Consider the following 23,619-nt stretch of genomic DNA (forward strand, 5'->3'; position numbering starts at 1 on the left):
TGTTGATCTCAGAACAGCAACAGTAGGTTCTATCGTTTCTGCTGTTTTGTAAGTGAGGACCCAGGCACAGAGGGGCTAATCCAGTGAGGTGGGAGTGGAATTTGAACCCAGGCAGCCTGGCTCCAGAATGCTGTCCCCAGTATGTGATGTGGGGAGAGCGTGTGGTTTTCTTCTCCTGGTCTATATGCTTGCTCACTTAGAAAAAACTTTCCTTCAATGTATTTCACCTAATATTTAAATTATTATTTTGGGTAATTGGTCCCAGTCTCATGAATTATTAAACTTTTTTTAAGTTGAAGGAACAGCAGTCTTTTGAGTACCTGTTCTATGAAAGATTAGGGAGGTTGAAAGCACACAAGATGGCAGGTGGCGTCGTTGTTCCTGTTGTCTGTTGCTGCAGAATAAATGATGCCAAAACTTAGCAGCTTAAGCAACAGTTTGATGATGTCTCAGGATTTTGTGGGTCAGGATTTGGACAGGGTTCAGCTAGGCAATTGGTGTTGTCTCTCCAGTGCTGTCAGATGGCAGCTAAAGAGATCCAAACGGTCCAAGAAGCTTCAGACACACGCCTGGGCCCTGAGGGGAGGAGCTGGAAGACTGCTCAGAGGGGCCACTAGGGTAACTGAGCTTCCTACTCTGTGACTCGGGATGCCAAGGGCCTTGGTGGGGGTGGCTGGTACCCTTCTGCCTGCCACCCTCTTGCCCAGAGCAGTCGGGGCCTGCCCACATTGCAGGGAAGGCTGCACCACTCCATGGCACGGTCAAATCTCGGCAGCCTCTCTAATCCACCACAGCTGTAAGGTGCGTACTGGAGTCCTGAATGAATGTTATCAGCTAAATTGCATCAACTGTCATTGCGTTCTTAGTAAAACGCATATTCACAGCATTCTTTGCCTTACTAAAATCAAAGTTCTTCCACGTCCTGTACTTGGAAGCATTTCAGGTGATTACTAAGGGTAATTATAAATTTAATTGAGCCTCTCAAAATGCATGAAGATATCACAGCATTTTATGCCTGTTGCCTCTGGAGGCAGCAGTCCCCTGAGATGCACAGGCCCTAATCAGAGCCAGCCCTGCACAGCTGCACAGTGCTAATAAGATGCCTAGTGTTATCTCCACTGCTGGGCTCATCTCCTCAATCAGACTCCACTGTCCTTTCGTGTAGGAACCACCCCTTAGTTCTGTGCGTATTTTCACTGATGACTGGTTTCTGCACACTTAGAAAGTCCCATTTTAATGGTCTTAAACACGAGCTCTTCTTTGTGGCTATCTTCACAGTGGCAGAACCATTTTGTCCCTGAGCAGATCACTGTGTCTTTTAGCAGTTCCCTTCTCTCTGCTGCGGTGGAGGAGGAGCTCGCATGTCAAAAACACATGGCCGCACCCTCAACTCCCCACCCCACTCCCCCCACGCTGGAGGCTGACATCGCCAGCCCCACCCGAGCCCTACTTCACTGTCATCCCAACTGTAGAAGTCTATCCTGCTTTATCTCCTTTAAACACATCTGCAGCAACAGATGTCATGGTGAACTTTCAGCTTGAGAATAAAGTGTCCAGGTGGGTTTGACTGTGAACTGGTAGGTGGTAAGAGAACACACCATCGAGCTGGCTGGAGGGCAGTGCTGTAGGTTAGCCTCCAGAAGGTCGCCTGTTATACAACTGACTGTTAGGAGATACTTCTCCACAGCTCTCCTGCATTTCTGCACATCTTGCATGCACTGCTCCTTGTTCAGGACTGTCTTTTCCAGGATGTTTGCGATAATGAACAGCTGAGAAGATAGAGACAGTGTCTCCCTCTGGAGCAGACAGCTGGCAAACTTACTGCCTATTATAAAAGATTCAGGTTCCCTGAGCTAAGGTTCCTCTCTTATAGCACAACCCTCTACATGTGCGGATGCACATCTGGGCCCATCTGTTTGCAAATTGGGGATTGGGGATACAATGCCAAAATGATGAGATTTGGGGACTGCTGTGAATAATAAACTGTCTTTTATCTCTGACCCAGGAGTCTCATGTCTTCTCTCAGCATCCGTGAAACTGTGGGCAGCCCATGGGTTAGCTTGCACATGGGTAAAATCTCAGATTCTTCACTGTTTTTAACAGCAGCTTGGTGTCAAGCCTCCTTATGAAAGTAGATAATGCTAAAATTTCTATTGTACAAACTCTTCTTATTACACTCACCTTGCTAAACATCCTAGGCATTATCAGAATGGCGAATCACTGTGTAATTTCTCCTTTGGGGAAATTTTTACATTTCATATCATCCTCATAATGATGCTATGAGATGGGGATTATTATCCTAATGTGGAAACCGAGGCAGAAGGAGGTCCCCTTGCTTAAGATCCCACCCTGAATGCGTGTGCTGGTGACTGAACTACATGGCCTGACCTGCAGTGACCTGTTCTTTCCACTGTGACACCAGGGGATCTTTGACCAGGGCCCCTAAGAGTTGGCTTTGGTGATTCCGAGAAAAAATAAGGGCTTGTTCTGAAAAAATAAGGGCTTTGAAACGCAAAGGTGATATGCTACTGATCTGTGTTTTCAGTATTTTTGTGTATTTCTGCAAATACATATTTATTTATTGCTCCTCACAACAACCTATGAGATGAGTATGTTATGATGTTCATTATATAGTTGAGCAAACAGCAGTAGAGGGAACTTAAATCCTTTTACCAAAGTTACCTAGCTGAGAAGTGAGGGAGCTGGATTCAAGTCCAGGAAATACGCTTCCAAGGTGGAATCATGGCTACTCTGCAAATTATGATTTGATACAGCACACAACATATATCACTGATCCTACTACGCCTCTAGAATATTTTCAGCAAATTTCTCAGTGGATTAAATCTGTCTGCCACAGGGAATGTGGCAGAAGGTAATGGAAAACGTAGACAACTGTCTTTTAGCAACATCCCTTCCAAAATGACCTAAGGCTCAAAGATGCATGCAGTGCTCTGAGAAACAACAGGCCACAGTAGACTTACCTGTGGGCTTAGGTGAGGGTTATAAGGCCAGACGCTGACGGGGAGACCAAGTTACGCATCTAACCAGTTTGTGTTCTGTAAGGCAAGGCTGTGAGGCTCAAATGTGGATGATGAATGTGATGAGTGAATGTGTCACTGGAGAAAGCGTAATGATATTTCTGCTGGGTTTTTTTCTTCTTTAAGTTCAGGTCAGTCGAGTGTAAGATTCAGGAGGAAGACATTGCTGCAAGGAAGGAGGGCTGACTGTTTCAACTGATCTTGCTGAACCTCCTGGGAATTAGAAAAACAGTGAATCACTGTGCACTGTTTCTTCTAGGATATCTCAAAAGGAGTAACACAATGTATTTCCTCTGTCGGTTACACTCTACAGTGTGGCTGAGCAGCTTTCCCCTAAACTTAATTGAACACTGATCTGATCTTGGTTGGCTGGATGGTTTTCTGATTGTCTCTTTGAAGCGCCCATGTTGTTTACTGAGCTGTAAGATCCTCAAGACAGGCCCCTCCTTTATTTATCTTTCCATCCTCAGCTCCTGCTGCAGTGTGTGGGTGGGAATGAATGAGCACATGGAATAGAATCAGGGAGGCAGAACCAGATGCGACTCTCCCCACAGCTAAACCCGAGGTCCCAGCTCAAGTTCTGCCATGTCTCTCGACACATCATCTTCTTCTTAAGGCACTGCAAACGTCTCAGTCAATTCTCACTTCTTCTTTTTTTTTTTAAAGCAGCCTGAGGTGGACCCTGTCTCAAAGTCTAACATGTAATTGATTTTGCAGTTTAAAATGTCCCTTTTTAACATGTTTCAACACCTTCCCTTTCCTGAGATGTATTTTCCAGTTTGAATCAGAACTTTGTAAACTTTATAACTCTTTAAAAATATGACTACAGGGTTTTTTCCTCTCATATAGCTTTTTTTGTTATTTTTCAGAAATTTCTACAATGATTAGAAACTTATCCTCTGGGCCATTCCTCCTAAAATTGCCACCTCCAGATCATCAGTCTTTTAAAAAGGCAAGGCTGGCTAAAAGCATATTTTCAGCTACAATTGTGTGTGTGTGTGTGTGTGTGTGTGTGTGTGTGTGAATGGCCATACCACAGAGAAGATAATCTCTTAAAATGGCAGTGATGCCCCTGCATGGTGGGGTCTGTCACCAGTAGACGTTGGACAAGATGGTTACAGAATACCCTCTTAGCTGAGCAGCGCAGTCCTTACGAATAAACCCAGATGCCTTTCACCCGCGTTTTGGTTGAGTGGCTTGGGCAGGTTGTCCTCGCTCTCCTCCTCGGCTTCTTCCCTTGGCTCTGATGAAGCCCTCACTGAATGGCACTCTCTCGGTGGTTGGAGAAGGTGAACCTTGTGAATTCCCGGGGGTCCCTCCTCCCTTCACACAGATCCTAGCACAGGACCCACGCTGACCTGCAAGGAAAATTTTGCTACTTAAAGTTTAGAGTCAAGGGCAGGTGAGGTTTTTTATTTTCATGTTTTATTCACAGTATAAATGAGACTGATTATTGGTTTAAAATAGATTAGGAGACTGGAAATTCCTTAGTACCAGAAAATGCATTTTCTTCTTTCTCAATCTTTCAGTATACGTATGAGTGTTCAGAGCTGTGTGTGCTTCGTATAGAGAGGCGTGTATTCACTTCCTGTGGCTTCTGCGACAGATTACCACGAACTGGTCCAAAAGCAACAGGCTTCATTCTCTCACGGTTCTGGAGGCCACAAGCCCAGAGTCAAGGCCGACAGGCGCGGGTCCTTCTGAAGGTTCTGAGGGAGAATCTGGCCCAGGACTCTGGTAGAATCTGGTGGCTTCCACCAACCCCTGGCATTCCTTGCTGTGGATGCATCAGTGCACTGTCTGTCTCCGTTGTCACATGGCCCTCTTGTAGGTGTTTGTGCCCCTGTGTCTAAATGTCCCCTTCTTGTACGGACACTCGTGATTGAATTAAGGGCCCACACTTCATTATGACCACATCTTAACTACTTACATCTGCAATGACTGTTTGTAAATAAGATTAGCATCCCCAGATACCAGGGGTGAGGGTGTGGACATATCTTTTTAAGGGACACATTTTAACCCAGAACAAGGAATGAAGTTGGGTGGCTAATTGTGGAATTTGAGGGAACTGGGGAGTGTGGAGGTCTTTATCCATGCTCTGCTCAGCCACAGTGGCAAGCAGCATACTGGAACAGTCGCCACAGCTGGTGTCCAAGGCCCTGGGAATAAAGGAATTTTGTTAAAAAAACAAAAACTCTCCCTGAGGCTGTTTTAAGTCCAGTTTGGGAATCCTTGGTTTGACCTAATTAGATTCCTCTGGAATCCTGATAGAATTTAGTGGAACCAGCTCCCCCCTCAGAACCAGAACCACAGCCTGTCTGACGCTGAGCAGACACTGCCTGTGGCCACGAGGGACCCTCCACTAAGCAGTGCCTGGGCACGTGCACGCTGTTCAGGGGGCCCTCCGAGCGCCTCTTTGTCCTGTAGATAATGCATGTAGTAGTGATCCTTGTCCAGAGGAGGCACTGGAAAGTTGATATTTCCTTAGGGAATGCAAGAAATATCCGCTCTTTCATTTAAAGAGAATTTAAAAGCCCTTCTGACACTAAAGACCAACAAATTGCATCCCATGGTCTCCCCTTCAAGTCACCCACTTGGAACCAGTGAAGACGAGCAAATGCTGTCTGCTCATCTTGCTCCAAAGATGCATGCAGGAGATGAGAGACCCTCGATCCGTAAAGAAGTAGAGAGGCAGGGTGGCACAGGGCTTCACTGCCCCTCTGGATCTGGCAACAGGGGACACGAGACACTTAGTGGGGTTTGAATGGATGTGTCACCGCAGGGCTTCATCCATTAAGCAGGGATGCATTGGCTGAAAGAGACATTTTAATCGCACACGAATGAAAACTTTAAGTAAAAAAATTAAGGACTGGTTGGAGGGGATTTGCTTGGGGTAAGTTGCTTAATTTGTAATGAATATTGTGCCAATGTTGTTGAATAACGGATGTCATTTATACTTGGAAATATTTTTAAATATACATTTATAATTATGAGAGCTTTGTTTCTTGTATTTTCCCCTGAAATTATGTGGAAAAGTAAGTGAATTCTTACATAGGTCAGCTCTCACATATTTAGGCTGATGGAAATGAAAATTGGTACAACTATTGTGAAGAAACCATAATGGCTTGAAATGCATTTAAACACTTGCAGTCACAGGCGCAATTTGGAAACCAGGACTCATGGGGACAGTGGCACCCTGGGAGCTCCCAGGTCATGGGAACTAACCCGCTTTTGTATATCTGAGCATTTTTTTACATTTTATTATTTACAGGAGGCTCTTATTTCTTTATCATGAAAATTCCATTATGTGTGATACACATCATCTTGATTTTGTGTTACTTGTAGACATTTTGCTTGTTGAAAACGTGTCATTCATAAGGATATTTTTTATATTTGTGGATTAGCAACAGTTTCAGGTCTTAGAAATAAGTTTTTTATTTGGGCAGGAATTAGTCAGTAAATTTCCCAGGGTAACGTGTACTTTCCACACACCTCGGTACCCCCACAAATGAACTCATTCCTCATGGGCGGGTTGATATTGAGAAGGCAGAGAAGATCGGAGGAGCTGAAGTGCCTTTGAGGTTCTGTCTGTCGTCACTGCTCCAAGTTCCACCAGTGGCCACTGTAACGTAAGGAGTAAACAGTGGACGTTCTGTTTGCCATAGTAAGGAAGTCTACACAAAGCCTGGGCATAAGATGCAAAATACCTCTTTGCCGTTAGCCATTCCAGCCCTAGCAATGGAATTGGGAAGTCGTGTTACCATGTTATCAACCTCCATTCATTGAAAGCAAAGTGATTTGCTTTAAATAGCAAGCTTTTGCTCTGAACCTGAAATGCCATCGTCTCTGAGACTCAGCATCATTTTACATACCCCTAAGGAGGAAACACTGCCCATTCTAGTTGGAAGACACTCTGGGTTGTAAGGAACGTCCTGATTTTAGAGCTGATAAAGCATGAAAAATTCCATCCACGATGAATAAAATGATCGCTAAATTGTATTTAATTAATTACTTCTCAAATAAAATTCATTATTTTGTAGTTAGTGAAGAAAATGATATTGATATTAGCAGAGAAACAAGATGTGAAACACGCATGACCTGCATTGATAGCTGATGAAAAGAATCTACTGAGGAATTCTTTCTGTTCCCACTTTTCCTCTCTTCTAAAAGTAACTAGGTAGATATGAAAATATATATATAAAGCCACCTTTGGCTCCTTCTGCTGAAACAGAAATTATTCACTTTATTCTTAAGCAACATAAAATTGAAAAGCATTCTCTCCAGCCCTTGCTGGGTACCAAGCACTGTGCTAGGTTTTGAGGATAGAAAGATTTACAAGGCAAGGTTCCCATTCCCAAAAAGTTTACAGTGTCATAGAGAGAGAGAGAGGAATAAACAAACGGTTGTTGTGACAGTGTCTGCAATAGAGACGAGCTCAGATCTACCAGGAGACACAGACACTGGGAGCAGGAAAACCATTGTGGAGGTGGGGTCAGAGCTCCCAGAGGCTCTGACCTCTGCCTGGACCCTGAGGTCAGGCAACCAGGGAAGGGGTGCTCCAGGCAGAGGGCCAGCACAGTGTTTGCTGTTGTTTGTCCTCCAAAAAAGGCTGCGAATGTTTATCCCAGCTCCCAGAAGAGTCCCTGTTCACCACATCCCAAACAACAGCGGAAGTTGTTGTTTTCAACTTTGTCAATATGTTAGAAATAGTAGCTCATTCTTGTTTTGCTTTGTTTTTCTTCAACCACCAGTGAGTTTGAACACTATTACATTGTGTTATTTACTATTAATAATGACTTGTGTAAGACCGTGGATCTCAGTCTGGGAAACACCAATTTAGTTAATTTATTGACCAACCAGCAGCATTAGCTTTGCTGGTGAGAAATGAGAGCACCCTCTCCTTCATCAATTTTATGAGTTAAATAATCAGTAAGTCTTATTTGCTTGTAACAGTGGACACCATTTAATTGTGGGAAAAGTATAAAAGCGTTAGTTGGTGGGATCTCGCCCATTCACCCTCTTTCACCTTCCAGGCGGTGGAACTGAGACCCCAAGCCCGTTTAGGGTGGAGGACTTCCAGGGGGACCCTGGGTGACCTGGAGGAGTGCCTGCTGGTATGAACTCGGGAAGGCTGGCCTCTGCCTCCTCCTTTCTTCCCAAAGCCCCAGAGGTCTCCTCCAGCCTGGGCCTCCCGCCCTCTCCACCCTCTGGCTGCCCCCGGCTCCTGGAATAGACACCTGCAGACGCTTCTCTGTCACTGTGAGTCTCTCCAGGTCTGACTCAGACCTCACGGTGACGGGATAATAATTTTTGGCTTCCTTCGAAAAAGACACATATTAATCAAGACAGTTTTTGTTGCAAGTGGCAAACCTATCTCAAACTACTGAAAGCCAGAGGACGGGGAAAGTACAGAGACAACTTCCTGGCTCAGTCACCTAGCGGTATTGGCTTCAGACACAGCCTTTTCAGGGGCCCGCATCTCTCTCCCTGTCTCCGCCTGAGTTCCTGCTTCTCTGGGTGCAGCCCCTCAGCTCCTGCAGCAGCTGGAGGGCCTTGCTGGGAGCAGCCCCAAGGTCACACGTTCCAGCCTGTCTCCAGAAGTCCCGGGGTCTGTTACTGGACCCGGGGGCCACATGCCGGCTCTCTCTCCAGAGATTTGCTAGAGCAAGGGGGGGGGGGTTCCCTGAGAAGCGGAGGAAACTGGTCAGAGCAACCACACCTGCCATAACTTGGGAGCAAGGCTGGGGAGGAGGCAGCAAGGCGACAGCAGCTAAGGCAGAGGGGAAGATTTCTACCTTGGTTTTTTTTTTCAGAGTTTCCATTTCATTTAACAAACACTCATATAGCCATTTCTATGTGCCAGGCATGTTCTGAGCACTTTAAAAATATTAACTTTATTAACCGGTGTTACAACCATAGCAAGCAATATCAGTATTTCCTCCCTTTTATAGAAAAGGAAACTGAGGCATAGAGAGGTTAAGTGACTTGTCCAGGGTCACACAGCTAATACATAAGAGCTAAGCCAGTCTGCACACCCAAAAGGTCTGGCTCTGGAGATTATGGTCTTAATTACTGTGCCTGCTTCCTTTCTTTAGAAGGAAAAGAATGGGACTAAAATTGGGACTATGCATATCGTATGGTCCTAGGTTAAAACTCTTGGGAAGTGAGATTGGTCGGGAAAAAAAGTGATACAAAATAAGAATGGAGGACAAAGTAAGAAGCTGCAGTGGGCACTATCTCAGAGAAGCAGGCCCTTCCATGCTGTCTGGTGGGAAGCCAACTTGGGCACTGTCTTTAAAAGATTATGGTTTGACTCATCCAACTTCCAGAAATGTATCCTTGTGCATGTGTGTGTGCAATGTGAGTAAGCAAACGGGAATTTATGCAGCTTTGGTTGTAACTGAAAGAAAAGCAAACAAGTTAAACAGTCATCGGTGGAGCCTGGTTCGGTTTGTGAGAGTGACTGACGGGCTGGAGTGCCATGTGGACCTAAAGGCAGGGGTGGCAGTGCCACATGTGCAGGCAGGAGACAGTGTCCAGGTGCCCTGCTCAGTGACAAAAGCAGGATGCAGAGCAGTATCCCGAGTGGATGCCGTTTGCATGAAGACAAAAAGGAGGAAAGTGAGAGCGTGCTTGTGCAGGTGCCTGGAGGTACGCAGGCTGTTGTGAAAGAACACAGAGAAGCTGGAAGCAGTGGTTGCCTCCCACAGGGGAGTGGGCGGCAGGAAAGCGGGGGGCAACAGGCCATTCTCACTGGGCCCCTTTCAGGGCCTTTTGAATTTGATGTCAAGGGCAAGCACTGCATATTAAAGTAATTTAACAAAATTGATTTAAAAAAAAAATGAACCACATCTACTCTATGCGCTTAAAATTTAAAGTTCAAAAAGAATGTGCACATTGGCGCTGCTGTTAGGGCTCCATAATGGAGCAGAAGAGAGATCCCGGAGAGAGAGCAGAAACCCCATTTCTGAGGGTGCAGATGCCCAGAGGCGCAGATGATGGCCACAGCAGGAGATGCCCAGAAGCACAGATGATGCCTAGAGGAGTGGATGATGCCCAGAGGCATGGATGATGCCCAGAGGTGTGGATGATGACCAGAGGAGTGGATGATGCCCAGAGGCATGGATGATGCCCAGAGGGGTAGATGCCCAGAGGAGTACGTGATGCCCACAGGAGCTGATGCCCAGAGGCACAGATGCCCAGAGGAGCAGATGATGCCCAGAGGAGCAGATGATGCCCAGAGGTGTGGATGATGACCAGAGGATTGGATGATGCCCAGAGGAGCGGATGATGCCCAGAGGCGCAGATGATGCCTAGAGGAACAGATGATGCCCAGAGGCGTGGATGATGCCCAGAGGAGTGGATGATGCCCATAGGCGTGTCTGATGCCCAGAGGAGTGGATGATGCCCATAGGCGTGTCTGATGCCCAGAGGCACAGATGATGCCCAGAGGAGCGGATGATGCCCAGAGGAGCCAATGATGCCCACAGGAGCAGCTGCCCAGAGGAGCAGATGCTCAGAGGAGAGGATGGTGCTCCGAGGAGCAGATGATGTCCAGAGGCATGGATGCCCGGAGGAGCAGATGATGCCCAGAGGAGTGGATGCCCAGAGGCACAGATGATGCCCAGAGGCAGGGATGCCCAGGGGAGCTCTGGGGAGGCAGTTTGGGTGGCAGTTGGAGCCCAAGCCCAGGGCAGAAGCCCTCCCTTTCCACCCGTCCCCATCACACCTGCTCTTCCTCCTCAGTGCTGGCAGGGCGCACGTGCACATTAATATCAATCTGCCCTGAAAGGGCCTGTTCTCCTGCCAAGGCTTCCAGTAATCCAACGGTGGGATTGAGGGAAGTCCGGCTTGGTGTCAGTTCTGACTCATGCTTTCACTCACCCAAAACAGCCACTAGGTGGGCACGCTCCTGGAGCATGTGGGATGATGACTGCTAATTTACTGTATCCAGATGATGTTCAGTTTCTTTTGTGTGAAAATATATCCACTGGCACAAGGGAATGCTTGCACACTCAGGCCGAGAAAACAAACCAGAATTCAGAATCCTCTGTAGAAAACCCCCCTGAACCAAGACCATTTCTTGCCTTTCAGACGTAGCTGAGCATGTGATTATCTGCTGAGAAATTCATAAGGAGGAACACGCATTACCTTATTCTGTTGATAAAACACTGTATCTTAAGAAAGGGTCACATTTTGTTTTCTTTTTTCCCAGGATGGTGAAACCAACAAGGGAGAGTCGGAGAAAAAGAGAAACCTTCACCACCTTTCCCAGGAGACCTCAGAGGACAATGACGTGTTTGGTGCGTAACATAAAAATTGGAAGACACAATTTCATATGATAATTGTGTGCAAGTACGTTCTCATTTGGGGAAGATTTTAATTTTTTCATTACATGAGTAATCTATGAATCTGTTGTCATTATTAAAAATGCAGACTGGGTAGAAATATGGTGGATGAGCCCCCCTCACCAGCCTCTCGCTACCCCCTTCTCCCCCGATGTGACTACCCTGGGGACAGTGGTGTCTGTCCTCATCTGGTTTTTGTTTGCATGCCTTTTGTTACACACAGACACTCGAGACTCCCCAGGTTTTCCCTTACTGTCAGATATTTCTCCAGTCATCTGTTTGATCCTTTGTGTGTGGGCATTAGAAAGCCTAACAGTGCCAGTAGAATGTGACCAATGAGGAAGTGAAATTATCCCAAAGCCTAGATACGGTGGTGTTTGTTTTAAGTACAAAGACTGGCCCAAGGTGTTGGGCAATAACTGTTCTCCATAGACGTTTACTTTTTCATAGTGCTCTAGTGATGTGAGTTCCTGTTCCTGTTGTCATCCGTCTTCGTTTCTGCTCCCCAGGAAAGAGTGGACAGGTTCTCATTTGACTGTTACGGTAATGCTGTTGGCTCCACCTCTGCCCCTGGGATGGGGGAGCTCAGTGACTTGCCCAAGCTCACGCGGTGAGAGACTGACTGTGCGCCTTGCCCTCTTCTCTTCTGGACACCTCCCCAACGTGGCGAGAACAAAAGGGCAGCATGAAACCTGCTCAGACCCTGAGATCTCACTGCTCCATCAAAGGAAAGGGAGTGCCTTTCTGGCTCCTAAAATAAGCATCCCTTTACCAGAGTCAGTCCTGCCTGCAGGTGATGACGCTCAAGGCGGACAGGCCCCCTCGCCCTGTTCCCTGGCCAGGCCACCCCTCACTGATGGAGAGGGCTTCTTTCTACTCACCTGTCAGGCAAGAAAATCCACCCCAATTTTTTTGTTCCAGATTTACTTGCTCTTTTTCAAAAATCCCTTCCTTTTCTCTAATTCCATCCTTCTTGAGCAAGCGCACATAATTACAGAAGTTCTGCTGCCCACTTTCTCAAGATCTTAAGCTTCCATGAAAATAAACATAACCCAGAGACCTGCAGACTGAAAACAATGAGAATTCGTTTAACGGAAATCAGGCAAGTGTGAAAGGAATTCAACATGCTCTCCTGGTTTCCACATGCTGTCTATTGATTTTCATAGGCATTTTCTTGGGGGCTTGCCTCAGCACAGTCCGCTGCCTTTCGGTGGTGACATTTCCATTCTTTAGGGGCAGAGGAAGGAGAGGAGCGGGGTGGGGGGTGGGGCGGGGGGAGACGCAAGATGCAGCACAGGTGCGAGGCACAACCTGTACTCTTGAGAACGTAGAGGGAAGACAGTCCATGCATTTGAGTGGAATGTCTGTGCTGATGATTTTAAGAATAAATCTGTCGGTAGACATCTAAAATAAAGGTCTCTTTAGATGATCTCTCTACTCCTATATTCCAGCTACCCATACAAACACATAAAAGAAAGTGACAAAATAGAAATGTCCAATTGTAGGTTTTGTGTGTGAATAAGAGTAAATTTTAGAATTATTCTGGCTAAGCTTATTTTTAAAGCAAACATCATCTTTATCACTATTCTCCTGGCTAATTGCTTTGGGACTATTCATGACAACGTCAGCCATTCTGTTCCTCTTGGAGACACACACTGCACATATCCATAGGCATGTATATAGCATCTATGCAATATAACACGAAAAACCTCTTCTATAATAAGCCTTTTCCTTAAATTATGAACGTGGTATGATTCCTGAAGCACCTTCAGAGACAGCCTTCTCTTAAAGCTACCTTTTCAAGTAGATATTCAAGTTGGAGAATTATTATCTAGAGTTGAACATGAAAACCAACGGAGATGCAAATATTTCAATCGTGTCACAAACTTAGATTTGCCTTTTTTTATTGTTGAGGTAAAAGTGACATATGACGTTATATCAGTTTCGGGTGTACAACATGTTCGATCTCTGTGTTAGATTTGTGTTTTAATGGGAAGAATAAGACCACAGTCAAACCTCCGAGTGTGTTGTTGACTGGGACCTCCCAGTGCCTCGGCCACTAAGGGACTCTCACATGTCTGCTGCGTGAGTGTCACGCCTGCCGAGCTCCCAGCTGTGAGTCACCAGGAACGCTTCCTTAAGCATCCGCTTCGTGCAGGCACAGCTGACGCTGGACCCAGGCTGAGTCACGATGGAGGGGAAGTGTGAGCAGTTGGCTGTGCGAAGACGTCCTCGCTTCCTCTGACCGGGAGGAAGGCTGGCCCAGATGCCTCCTGGGTTCCCGTAGTTCTGTGCCCAGCAGTCCTGAGTGATACAGACTTGTGAGGCTTCAAGGAGCTGATGGGCATCTGCTTTCTAACTCAATAATCTCCCATTTCTAATGCTTTCCTGGAATCCAAAGAAACCCCAGTCTAAAGGTGCCGAGTAACCAGGGAAAAAGAGGCTCAAATAATCTTAGCTGTCAATCTTGACTGTATAATCTTGGAGAATATATATGAGAATTCTTTTTAAATTACAAAGGGTTGTACACACGTCACTCCAAATGAAATCATCAGTTCCCCCTCACTTTACAGAAAGGTCTTTTCCTGACCAGATGGAAACTCCTGAGTATGATAGGAAACCATGCCTTCGTGATGGTCTGTGAACCATGAGTCATCATCAACTGTGTATTGATAATCTTCCAGCTCCTGGTAGTCATTCTGTCCTCGTGTCAGAGGACTCGGGGGAGTGTGAGGAATATGGAGACGGCCACTGTCCTCTACCTAACACCTTTCCGCAGGACACACGGACTCAGGGTCTCTTGAATGTTGGGGAAAATAGCGTCGTACTTCAGCTCGTAAGAGTCCCAGTGAAGGACTGAATTGGAGAGTTTAAGAGAAGTTGGCAGCGGGGTCTGACCATGGCCCAGGTGCCCTGAGTTGCTGGCTCACCCGCTGCAGGCTCGAAACCGCAAGTTTGCTCAACTGAAACCAGGCAGACTTCCTCCACATCTTTGTGAGGGCCAGAACCAGTCACTCACTGAGCACTGCACTGGGAGGTTTTATTTACCCTTTCATTTCATAGGGAAATCCTACTGAAGGATTGCTTTGGATCTAAGCAAATTACATTACAGCCCACTTTTACATCTCTGCCTGTAAGTTTTTCTGACAGCGTGTGACTATACTTCAGGACTGTTTTGCTTAGTTACCCAAAGAGGAAGAAAACATTTTAAGGCACAGTAGCCTGGAGAACTGTGTGTTGTCCGAGCTTTGAGGAACCAGGTTATTTTGCACTCACCAGTTACTGAGCTGTTTTTGAACCGTACACCCACACACGTGGCACCCACCGTCCTTGTCATTTGAAGACCAGGCAGGCGGAAAGCAGAACGTCCACCCTCACCCCTCCCTCCCACCCTCCCTCCGGGGTCTCCAGTCCCAGGTCTAAAACAAGGGCAGGTAGCTCAGTGGAGGGGAGGGAGCCTTGGATCTCCCTAAGTTATACTGACAGAGGAGAAAAGTTTCCAGAAGAGGGCACCTTGCTCTTTCCAGAAGGAACTATGGTTCCTTCCAGATGCAACCACATCTCAGAATCAGAGCTGATGATGAGTATCTCTCACATTAGATGAACGCAAGTGCAACTCTACAGTCGTAAGGCCATGAGGCCACCGCCTTCCAGCCACCGTTGTAGCACTCTATCTGGCTAAGCCATGCGCATCGGGCATGCGAGGGCAAAATCTTATTGAAAACCACTAGGAAAATGGGCTCAAATAATGGAGATAGAACCATCCATGTTTAATGTTTAAGGAAAAAGTACTCACGTTAGAAATATTTACATATATGTAGGTATAATATAATAATTATATATTGATATATATTATGTATAATATATACTATATTATGCATAGTATATAATAGTATTACATATATCCTAGATATATACCTAATGTAATACATACTATTATATATATTAAGTATATATGCATGTATATGTGTGTGTCTTTATTTCACAAAGCTTGTTAGCTTGCGATAAGAAAACTCACAAGGCAACAATATAAAAAAGCCTAAAGTCGAGGAAGTAAAGTAAGACCACGCACACGTCAACCACAGAGCAACTGCGATAGTTGAACCTCACATTTCACTCGGAACTTCCCAGCTGCCCAAGTGGAGAGGGAGACCTCGTCAGTTTACAGTTTCTTGTTCCACATGGGAGGCCCCACCAACTTTCAGCTGGGTACGTTTAGGCGGTGTGCTCCTCTTTAGGTGTCTGGGTTTCCTCCCATGTAAGTAGGGCTGATAACAGAACTTCCCGTGAGTCATAAGCGTGTTAACACATGCACACTTGTAGGACACTCCTGTCTCCTACAGGGGACGTCAGCTGAACTGCCAGGAAGAAGGCTGCATGCACTCCTCAGAGGAAGCCAAGTCATGCTTAATAAATGGCAAGAATTCGTTCCTGTTTAAATTTTTATCACAGATAATCGCGTGGTAGTCAATGACCTCAAGGCATTTTTATGGCAAATGTTGTAATGAGTTGCATATGCTGTTCATTGTAATAAACTGGACAATAAGCTTCCTCGCCCCTTGGGGCTTGGTTGAAGGCGCAGAACCCCACTTGTGACCCAGCCTCAAAGGTCCGGCGCAGCCCTCCCGCACATCCCTTGAGGCAGCGCTGTGTCCTGTGGGGTCTGAGGGGGGTGGTGAGTGGGCTCTCCTCTTGATGGGGAGAACCTGTAAGAACATGTGTGACCAGAGATAACGCTCAACCATACTTAGAAGATACAGTCTGCCACATGCAGATATTTTCCCTGAGAATTTCCATGTAGCGTTAAAAAAAATCATCACATTTTTCTTTAAACCTTGTTCCCAAGAATCTTCCATAAGGAAATCTTTTTGAGATTCTATTTTCAAACAATATTTGTACTTAATGTATCCTGAGTTCTAAACTAAGATATAAAGCTAGTAATTAGCAGTCACTACTGATGTAAAACTCTACCTCAAGTCAGTAATAACCGACGGCAAGGCATCCACGGTGTACAGCCTGTGGATTCTAGTTGTCCTTCCGCTAATGGATCAGTGTACCTTAGAAATTATTACTGCACAACCTTCTCTTGAGGTTATTTCATGCTAGCCTTAATTTAGCGCCCATTATGATTCAATTGCTGCCTGAGTCTTTTTATTCCTATCTAAACAAGTGATAGAATCAATATTGTGTAAGTGCATCTTTGGGAATAATATAAATCATAGAATCTAAATCACGAATTGAGAACTTGAAGGAATATTAGGAATCATCTTGTCCCACCACTCAGCGTGCAGAGGACGGTCTGACTGTGGGCACAGTTAAGACAGCTGCCCGAAGGCCACAGAGGCAAGATAGCAGCCCTGTGCTCCCGGCCCCTGCTCTGTGCCCCACCCGAAAACAGTGGCTTCTCCCCAGTGGCCTTTGGGGAGCAGAGCCAGTTCCCATTTCTGTGTTTGTCGGATATGTTAAAACAGTCAAACACTTTAACACGTATTACTTCTCCATGCATTCGAGTGAATATTAATGACACTTTGTATCTTTAAAAACCCAATGTTCCTCTGTTTGAATAGTTACACGGCCTCCTTGTAGTTCCCAGGTCGCCCTTCGGGGGCGCACTCCTCCCTGTTCTCAGAGTGTGTCTGTTTCTAACCAGAGACCTCTCGCTTCCCAGTGGGACACAGATGAGGCTCCACGGGGAGTGTGGGCATGTCTACTGCCAGTGGAAAGTCTGGCTCTACTTGGCAGCGTCTACCGCGGGCTGTTGGACAAATGTCTTGGCTTCTAGGAATGATTTTGTCATTTGAGTGAGGCCGTGTCATCTAGCAGCCTGAAGTGTGGACTCCAGACATCTGCACGGGGGGCAGCCTCTCCGTAGGGCAGGTTTCCCCATGCAAATGGGGGTCCTGACAGCCTGAGCTCTGGGTTGTTGTTAGGACTAGGTGACTTCAAGGAAGAGTTGCAAGGACGGAGCTAAACAGTGAGAGAAGAGGCAGGGCCAGCACGGGCCGTGGCGCCGAGGGGGCACAGCCGCTCAGCGGCCCCATGTGTGTGGGGTGCCCCTGCCCTGGAGCACCGCCTTCTCCGAAATGGCCAGGCTCTGATGGAACCCCTCGTACCTGTCGATAGTCTGCATCCATACATGACATTTAACTCTGTATAGTATTTCAATTTAGACGTGTGTGTGTGTGTTGTTTTCTCTTTTTCTGGATTTTCTGCTCGGAGGCTCATTTCCTAAAGAAGAAATAGACAGGTCATCTGAGGAAAACAGTGGAGGAGTGGGGGGAGAAGAAGGGACCGTTGCTCAGTGATGACTTCCCGACGTCTAAGCTGAATCTGGACTCTGTCTCCTTTCTCCTCTTCCCCCTGGACGAGGAGGAGTGTGGGTGGGTGTGTTTCCTGGTCTCTCTTGTACCCTGGGGCCCTAACAAGCTGCTGGGACTCATTGAACAGGCACTTAGTGGCTCATAGCACATCACAGCGGTCCAAGGTCAGGCGGCTCTCCTCTCAACAGTGCCTCAGAGACCCAGGCTGCTCCCACTGGCGACGGCGGGCGGGGGGGGGGGGGGGGCGCGAGGGGGGGGCGTCCCACAAGGGAGCCAGCGTTTGTCATGTCCACTAAGGCTCCAGGGGCCAGAAGTAGTCACGTGTCCATGTCACATGACCTGGTCTGGCTGCTGGGGCTGAGAGGAGGGGAGCAGAGACAGGGCCAGCGCCACCGCCTTGTATCGGCCCTCTGCTTGCTCTGCATTGTGTGTTCTGTCTCTCCCAGGCCCCTGAGGGAAGGTGAGCTCCATGAGGTGGGGGTGCATCTGTCTGCTCACCGAGTGCCTGGCCCGCCTAGGAGCTTCCTCAGCATCTGCTGATGACAGAGTGGTCAGTGGGACACCACCTCACCCTGCAGCTCTGTCCCCTCCTGTCGCAAAGACAACCTTTGCAAACTGCTCTGCTCTGTGAAAAATGCCCCCCAGACACTGCATCCAGAGGCCTGAGCCCTTTACTTGTGAGAAGCCCTGCGCTGTGCAGAAGTGCCCCTGCTTATGCACCAGGTGTGTGTGCGCGTGTGTGCAGAAGTGCATGTGTGGGTGGGTGTGTGCACGTGCATTGGCTGTTTGCATGCACGCACATGTGTGTAAATGTTGTTCCAACTGACAAAATAGCTCTGCAACTCTGAGAGTTGCCTTTGTTCTTTGAAATTATGAGCTGCCAAGACCACTTTCGTTCCAGTGTTTTCACAAAAACGACTGTCGTAGGTACAGTGTGTAATTGTTGCTCTCGTCAGTCTCACGTGTTCAGTGTAAACCCCACGCGATGGTGGACCCCTGGCCCAGGCCGCCCGCCGTGGGAGAGCACAGCAGGCTGACGCGGGCCTCTGAGGGGGGCTGCTGCACCCGGCAAGCCCTCAGCATCCCGCACCCGCTCTTCGGGCGGCCCCTGCGAGAGCGCCGCCCTGCGGGACGCCCCAGTGGCCCCAAGGGGCGGGGACGGGGCGCAGCAGGCGCCAGGTCCAGGCTCCTTGCAGACACCTGTCCTCCTCCTGGTCCCTGAGGCCCCGCGACCGTGTCCCCAGGGAAGCTGGGGCTGGCGGCTTCGTCCGGGCCTTCCAAATCTAGAAGGAGACCAGGCATTCCCCTCGCACGTTCCCAGGAGAGAGGTGAGGGGGCTTCTCCAAGTGGGCTAGGACTCTCCCACGTTCCCGCTCCTCCTCCGCGCCTGCGCGGGCGCAGTCAGCTCAGGAGGGAGGGTCGCAGCGCGGGGGAAGGAGGCTGCATGCGGGCAGAGTGGGGTCTGTCCGCTGGGGAGGAGGCCGGCGGTCAGGAGCTGGAGGCCCGTGTTTGCTGGGTTGGCAGAGCCGGTCCCCTGGGGAGCCACGAGTTCCAAGGCGAGGATGAGTCTGATGTGGTCCAGCGGAGGTTCATTCCAGGAGGGAGTGACGCTCCCAGCGCGCCCGAGCTGGCTGGGCACCAGTCAGGGCCGGCGCTGGCAGAGCGGACTCGCAGGCGCTGGCTTTCCTGGGCGCTTAACCCCTGTTCCCGGCCTCCAAAGTAAGATGTGTGGCTGAGAGTCACTTGAGGCCAGCAGAGCCACAATAGGTCAACTGAACGGGTCCCAGAACAAAGAGGGAATACAGAGCTCACAATGGCACAGATCACAGCTGCAGTGGGCTTGGCCAGTGGGCACAACGTGTCCCAGCCTGAGACCCGGGCCCCTCTCCGTGGACCCCTTCGCCTCACTCACTGACACTCTCGTGATGAAGGAGTCTGTTGGGTCCTGGGTCCCCAAATTGAAAGCGCACATGTTAGGCTTCCCTCAGGAGAAGCTGCTCCTTATTTGCACCCGCCCGCCTGAGTTTGTAACGTGGCCTTGGGAGCTGCAGTGTGGGCTGTGGGACTATCTTCTCCAGATTCCCCTGCCACCAAAGCTTGTCCAGGGGACTGGGGCCAACAGGAGGACACTGCCTCCTAGAGGGGACACTCCCTCCTCCAGGAGACGCTTCCCAGGAGAGCAGGGCATTTGCACACCCCTCCTGGCTAATTCCTCCTCCTCCTCCAGCAGCAGTTCAGGAGTTGGCCAGAACCCGGCTTTTCTACTTATTCCAAAGAGTGGGGGGCTGCCCCCGTTTCTCTGCTGAATCCTTCAGGGACCTGGTCTCCCTCACTTCCACCATGAACGTTAGTATCAATGCTTTCTAAACTGAAGAAAGGAAGTCTCTGTAGTGGTGGGTGGGTTTTTTAAATAGACGACGATGTGCACTGTGTTAGCAGATTTAGTTTGATCATTAGAGAGGTAAAAGGCAGTTTAGAGATGTGCCTACCACTCGCCAGCAAGTGAAATCTAGGTAAATGGATGTAACTGAGGGGCGTTAAAATTGGAATGTTTCTCTAGGTGGATGTTTTGCATCCGGGCCATCCTAACTTCAAGGCTACAATACAACCGTTTTTCAAATTATATAAAATTTACGTGAGAAGAGACTCCTTCTACCCTTCCCCTCTCTCCCTAACAGCAAGGACCCTATCTCGATAGTTGATTTTTACATGTTGTTTTATTTGAAAATTTACCTCTAGCTGAAACTTTTTTATTTAAATTGCTTCAAAAAATTGAAGGAATTTAATGTTCCAGTTCTTTTTTCTGAAATCTTTGTTAAGAACCAAAGACACTGGGGACAAATGTTATAACCAGTGGTCTCCGAAACTGGAAGTTGACACTGCATTAAAGTGTGATTTGCCACAGATGGAGGGACGAGGGCGCTGGGAGATGTCCCTTGTAGTAATGAGACAGCGCTGCACAATGTTAACGCAATGACTGCTCCGACGGCGCTTTGTGATCGCGGGGGATCTGAGCGAAAGTTTTCTCCCCCTTTCTGAGAGCAAGTGCAGCTCCAATCACAGAGACACGGAACTGGACACGCACCCTCCCACGGGACTCACTCCTGCAAACTTTCAAACACTCACATATTCACACACACGTGCTCACGTGTTCACACTCAGTTATTCATGTACAAACACACTTTCTCACACTCACACTTACATGCACCCACACACACAGGAAGGGAGGGAGGAAAGGAGGAAGAGGCTGTACCACCCCCAGCCCCTTGCTGGGTCTCAGCCCAGCGTCACCGTGCACTGCAGGGACGGATGCCCGTGGCTGGCCTTGCTGCTCATCTGCAGGCACGGCCGGTGGGAGCCGTGGGGAGGGCTCGCCTTCATTTGTAAGCAAGGAAGGTTGCCTACAGCTGCGGCCAGCTGAGGGTTGCCAATAGAACCCTTCCTCACGGTGTCCCTGTGGGCAGTTGTTTGTGGTAACCAGACGGAGGTCTTTGATAATTTCAGGAAGATCAAAAGGATGGGTGTCTTCCAAGTTTGCTTAGCGGAGCATAGATAGCATGGTGGCTTTGTGTAAAATGACTGGGAGGAACCCTGCATGCAGGACTCGGGGTTCCACTGAGCGCCTCCCTCTGGAGCAGCAGGTTCCGGTCCTGGCTATGCTGGTACCTGGGAGTCTGCCTCATTGTTTCCAGTCCTCAAAGTCATTCTTACTCACTGTTGTCAAAACTGAAGTAAAGAAATAAATACCTGAGAGCATGTGGGGGTGGGACGCCAGGCTGGGGGGAGGAACCAAGAGAGAGGGAGAGAGAGAGAGCAGAAAGAGAAAGAGAAGAGAAAGAGAACATCCTGTGAGCTTCACAGGTCCAGGGAGGGAGGAGTCGGGTGGACCCTGTGAGCCCTGGGGCTGAGATCGAGGGGAGTGACAGTCCTGCCTACAGTGAGCGTCAGGGTCGCCTCAGAAATGTGTGAAAGTAAGAGGTGGGGAATGATTCTGGGAGAGTGTGGCCGTGCTCGTGTGCCTTAGGTTTCAATAAATGTTCTCTTCAAGGTTCTGATGCTTGGGATGATCGCTGTCCTCTGACTCACTCGTAGAGAGACAGCCTTTAGAAATGCTGTACAAAATTGGCATAAATCTCTCACAGGTCAGCACTTCTAAGCCTTTCAATTTCAAATAGAGCCTTTTTTTCGGTAGAACCTGTAGGGTCTATATACAGCTTGGTCCCGGTCTGCAAGAAAGAGCCCCTCCGTGAGCCCAGAGCTAACGCTGTGGCAGGCTGCGGGCTTCCACAAAGCTGAAAGCGGGGAGAAAGTATGTAATTTGACGTTTAAAATATAAACAGAATGCTGTTTTTGTGTTTCAGAACTCTAGTTTGTCTTCAAAATTATAAAATAATATTTACAGTTTTTAAATCTTTTTCATTTTTGCAACTGCTGCTCTCTTCAGTGAGAAGCGCGGGCCAGGAGAGCAGTTTTCTTTGCCAGATGTGTCGCAATGAATCAGTAACTCACAAGTTTGGAAATGTTTGCATGGAACAATAATGATTTTAAGACATGTAATTTCTTGAACTCAAGATGATCAACAACATGGGGATAGTGTTGTTCAAGGAAAACCTCTCAGTTTTGTTTTTTTCTGTTTGTTATACTATCAAGAACATCAATAATGATGAACTCCGTACTTAGCAAAAGTTAAAACAGTACTTGTTCCCATAGCTACAGCAGCGGGCGTGGTTTGGGGAGTTTAAAATGGCCATTAGTTACTCAATGATGAGTACTTCTGAAACGTCTCCCTAGGACCCAAAATACTACCAGGACAGGCAGGATTGCGTGACAGCAGTTAATCTTTTCCTAATAGTCAGGGAATCTGAGGGCTGGCATGCTTGAATGGGCAAAATAGTCCTTGCACACCAGTTGGGCTTCACTTCCAGGTCCCCTCTGAGCCACCTCAGATAGCTTCTGACTCTAAACTTGCGGGAACTTTTGAACACAGATTGTCTTATTATTCTGAAATAAGAATTACTCGTTACACAAATGCGTACTGAGCAGTTTCCATGCACCAGGCATCCTCTCGGTGCAGGGGTCCAGCAGTGAACAGGACAGAAGAAAATCGCTGCCCTGGTGGAGATTACCTCCAACCTGGGTTCAAATCCTGACTCTGCCACCTAGTAAATGTGTGTTTTGTTAATTGTTTTGACTTCTTTGAGCCTGTAAAATGGAGATTATAATACCCACACTGCAGCCACTTAGGGGGGATAAAGTCGATGCCAGTAAAAGCCTAACACCATAGTCTCATAATGATAAAACCTCCTCCCCTTTCCTTCTTTTCCCGATCTGCACGGCGTCTTTTTGCTCCGTCTCCACCTCCTTAACCATGAACAGTTTCTTAGGATTTGATCCGGTCTTTTCTTTACCACTCTGGAATCCCCAGCACTCTGCTAAGGCGAAAGCACGAGGCCTCTGCCAAGGGAAGGATATTACGAAACTGGGGAGCAGATAGTGCAACTTTTCCTGAGCTTCTTGCCAAGGGAGAATGGAGATTATAATACGTACACTGCAGCCACGTAGGGGCTGAAATTGATGGTTCGTGTATTTCTTACTGGCGTTGCTTAGTGGTCACGTTTTAGAGACTATTGGATTTCTAGCTTTTCCGGATATGGTTTTTGTTATTACCATAACTGTAATTTTTGCACAGAGTTCCCCCTGAAGAATAGTAACTCTAATTCCTTTAATGCATAACACATACCTTATTCATTGACATGTTCTGATAGATGCTCAATCATCACTTAATACACTGGCATTTGGCATTAAATAAAGTATCTGCTTCTCCCAATTGCCTTAAAGATAGGACTGAGCACATCCCTGTCATCTTCTGATTTCTTTTCTGTTTTGCTGAAAAGTTCTATTGAAGCCACAAAA

At 47.7% G+C, this 23,619-nt stretch overlaps 1 protein-coding gene across 12 annotated transcripts in view; it reads left to right on the plus strand.

Annotated features, from left to right (window-relative positions):
* The window catches only part of MBP (myelin basic protein), a 142,000-nt gene that overhangs the window by 56,434 nt on the left and 61,947 nt on the right, over nucleotides 1-23,619 (plus strand). For all 12 annotated transcript variants that reach the window (XR_006890133.1, XR_006890132.1, XR_006890134.1 and 9 more), the window contains one exon: nucleotides 11,254-11,341. Coding sequence is in view for 8 of the 12 variants with exons in the window: in XM_046671873.1 (XP_046527829.1) it covers nucleotides 11,254-11,341 (88 nt within the window). In the remaining 4 variants the exon portion in view is untranslated. The remainder of the gene's footprint in view (nucleotides 1-11,253; nucleotides 11,342-23,619) is intronic.

Source organism: Equus quagga, chromosome 9 (assembly GCF_021613505.1).
Source record: "Equus quagga isolate Etosha38 chromosome 9, UCLA_HA_Equagga_1.0, whole genome shotgun sequence".
Classification (NCBI taxonomy): domain Eukaryota; kingdom Metazoa; phylum Chordata; class Mammalia; order Perissodactyla; family Equidae; genus Equus; species Equus quagga.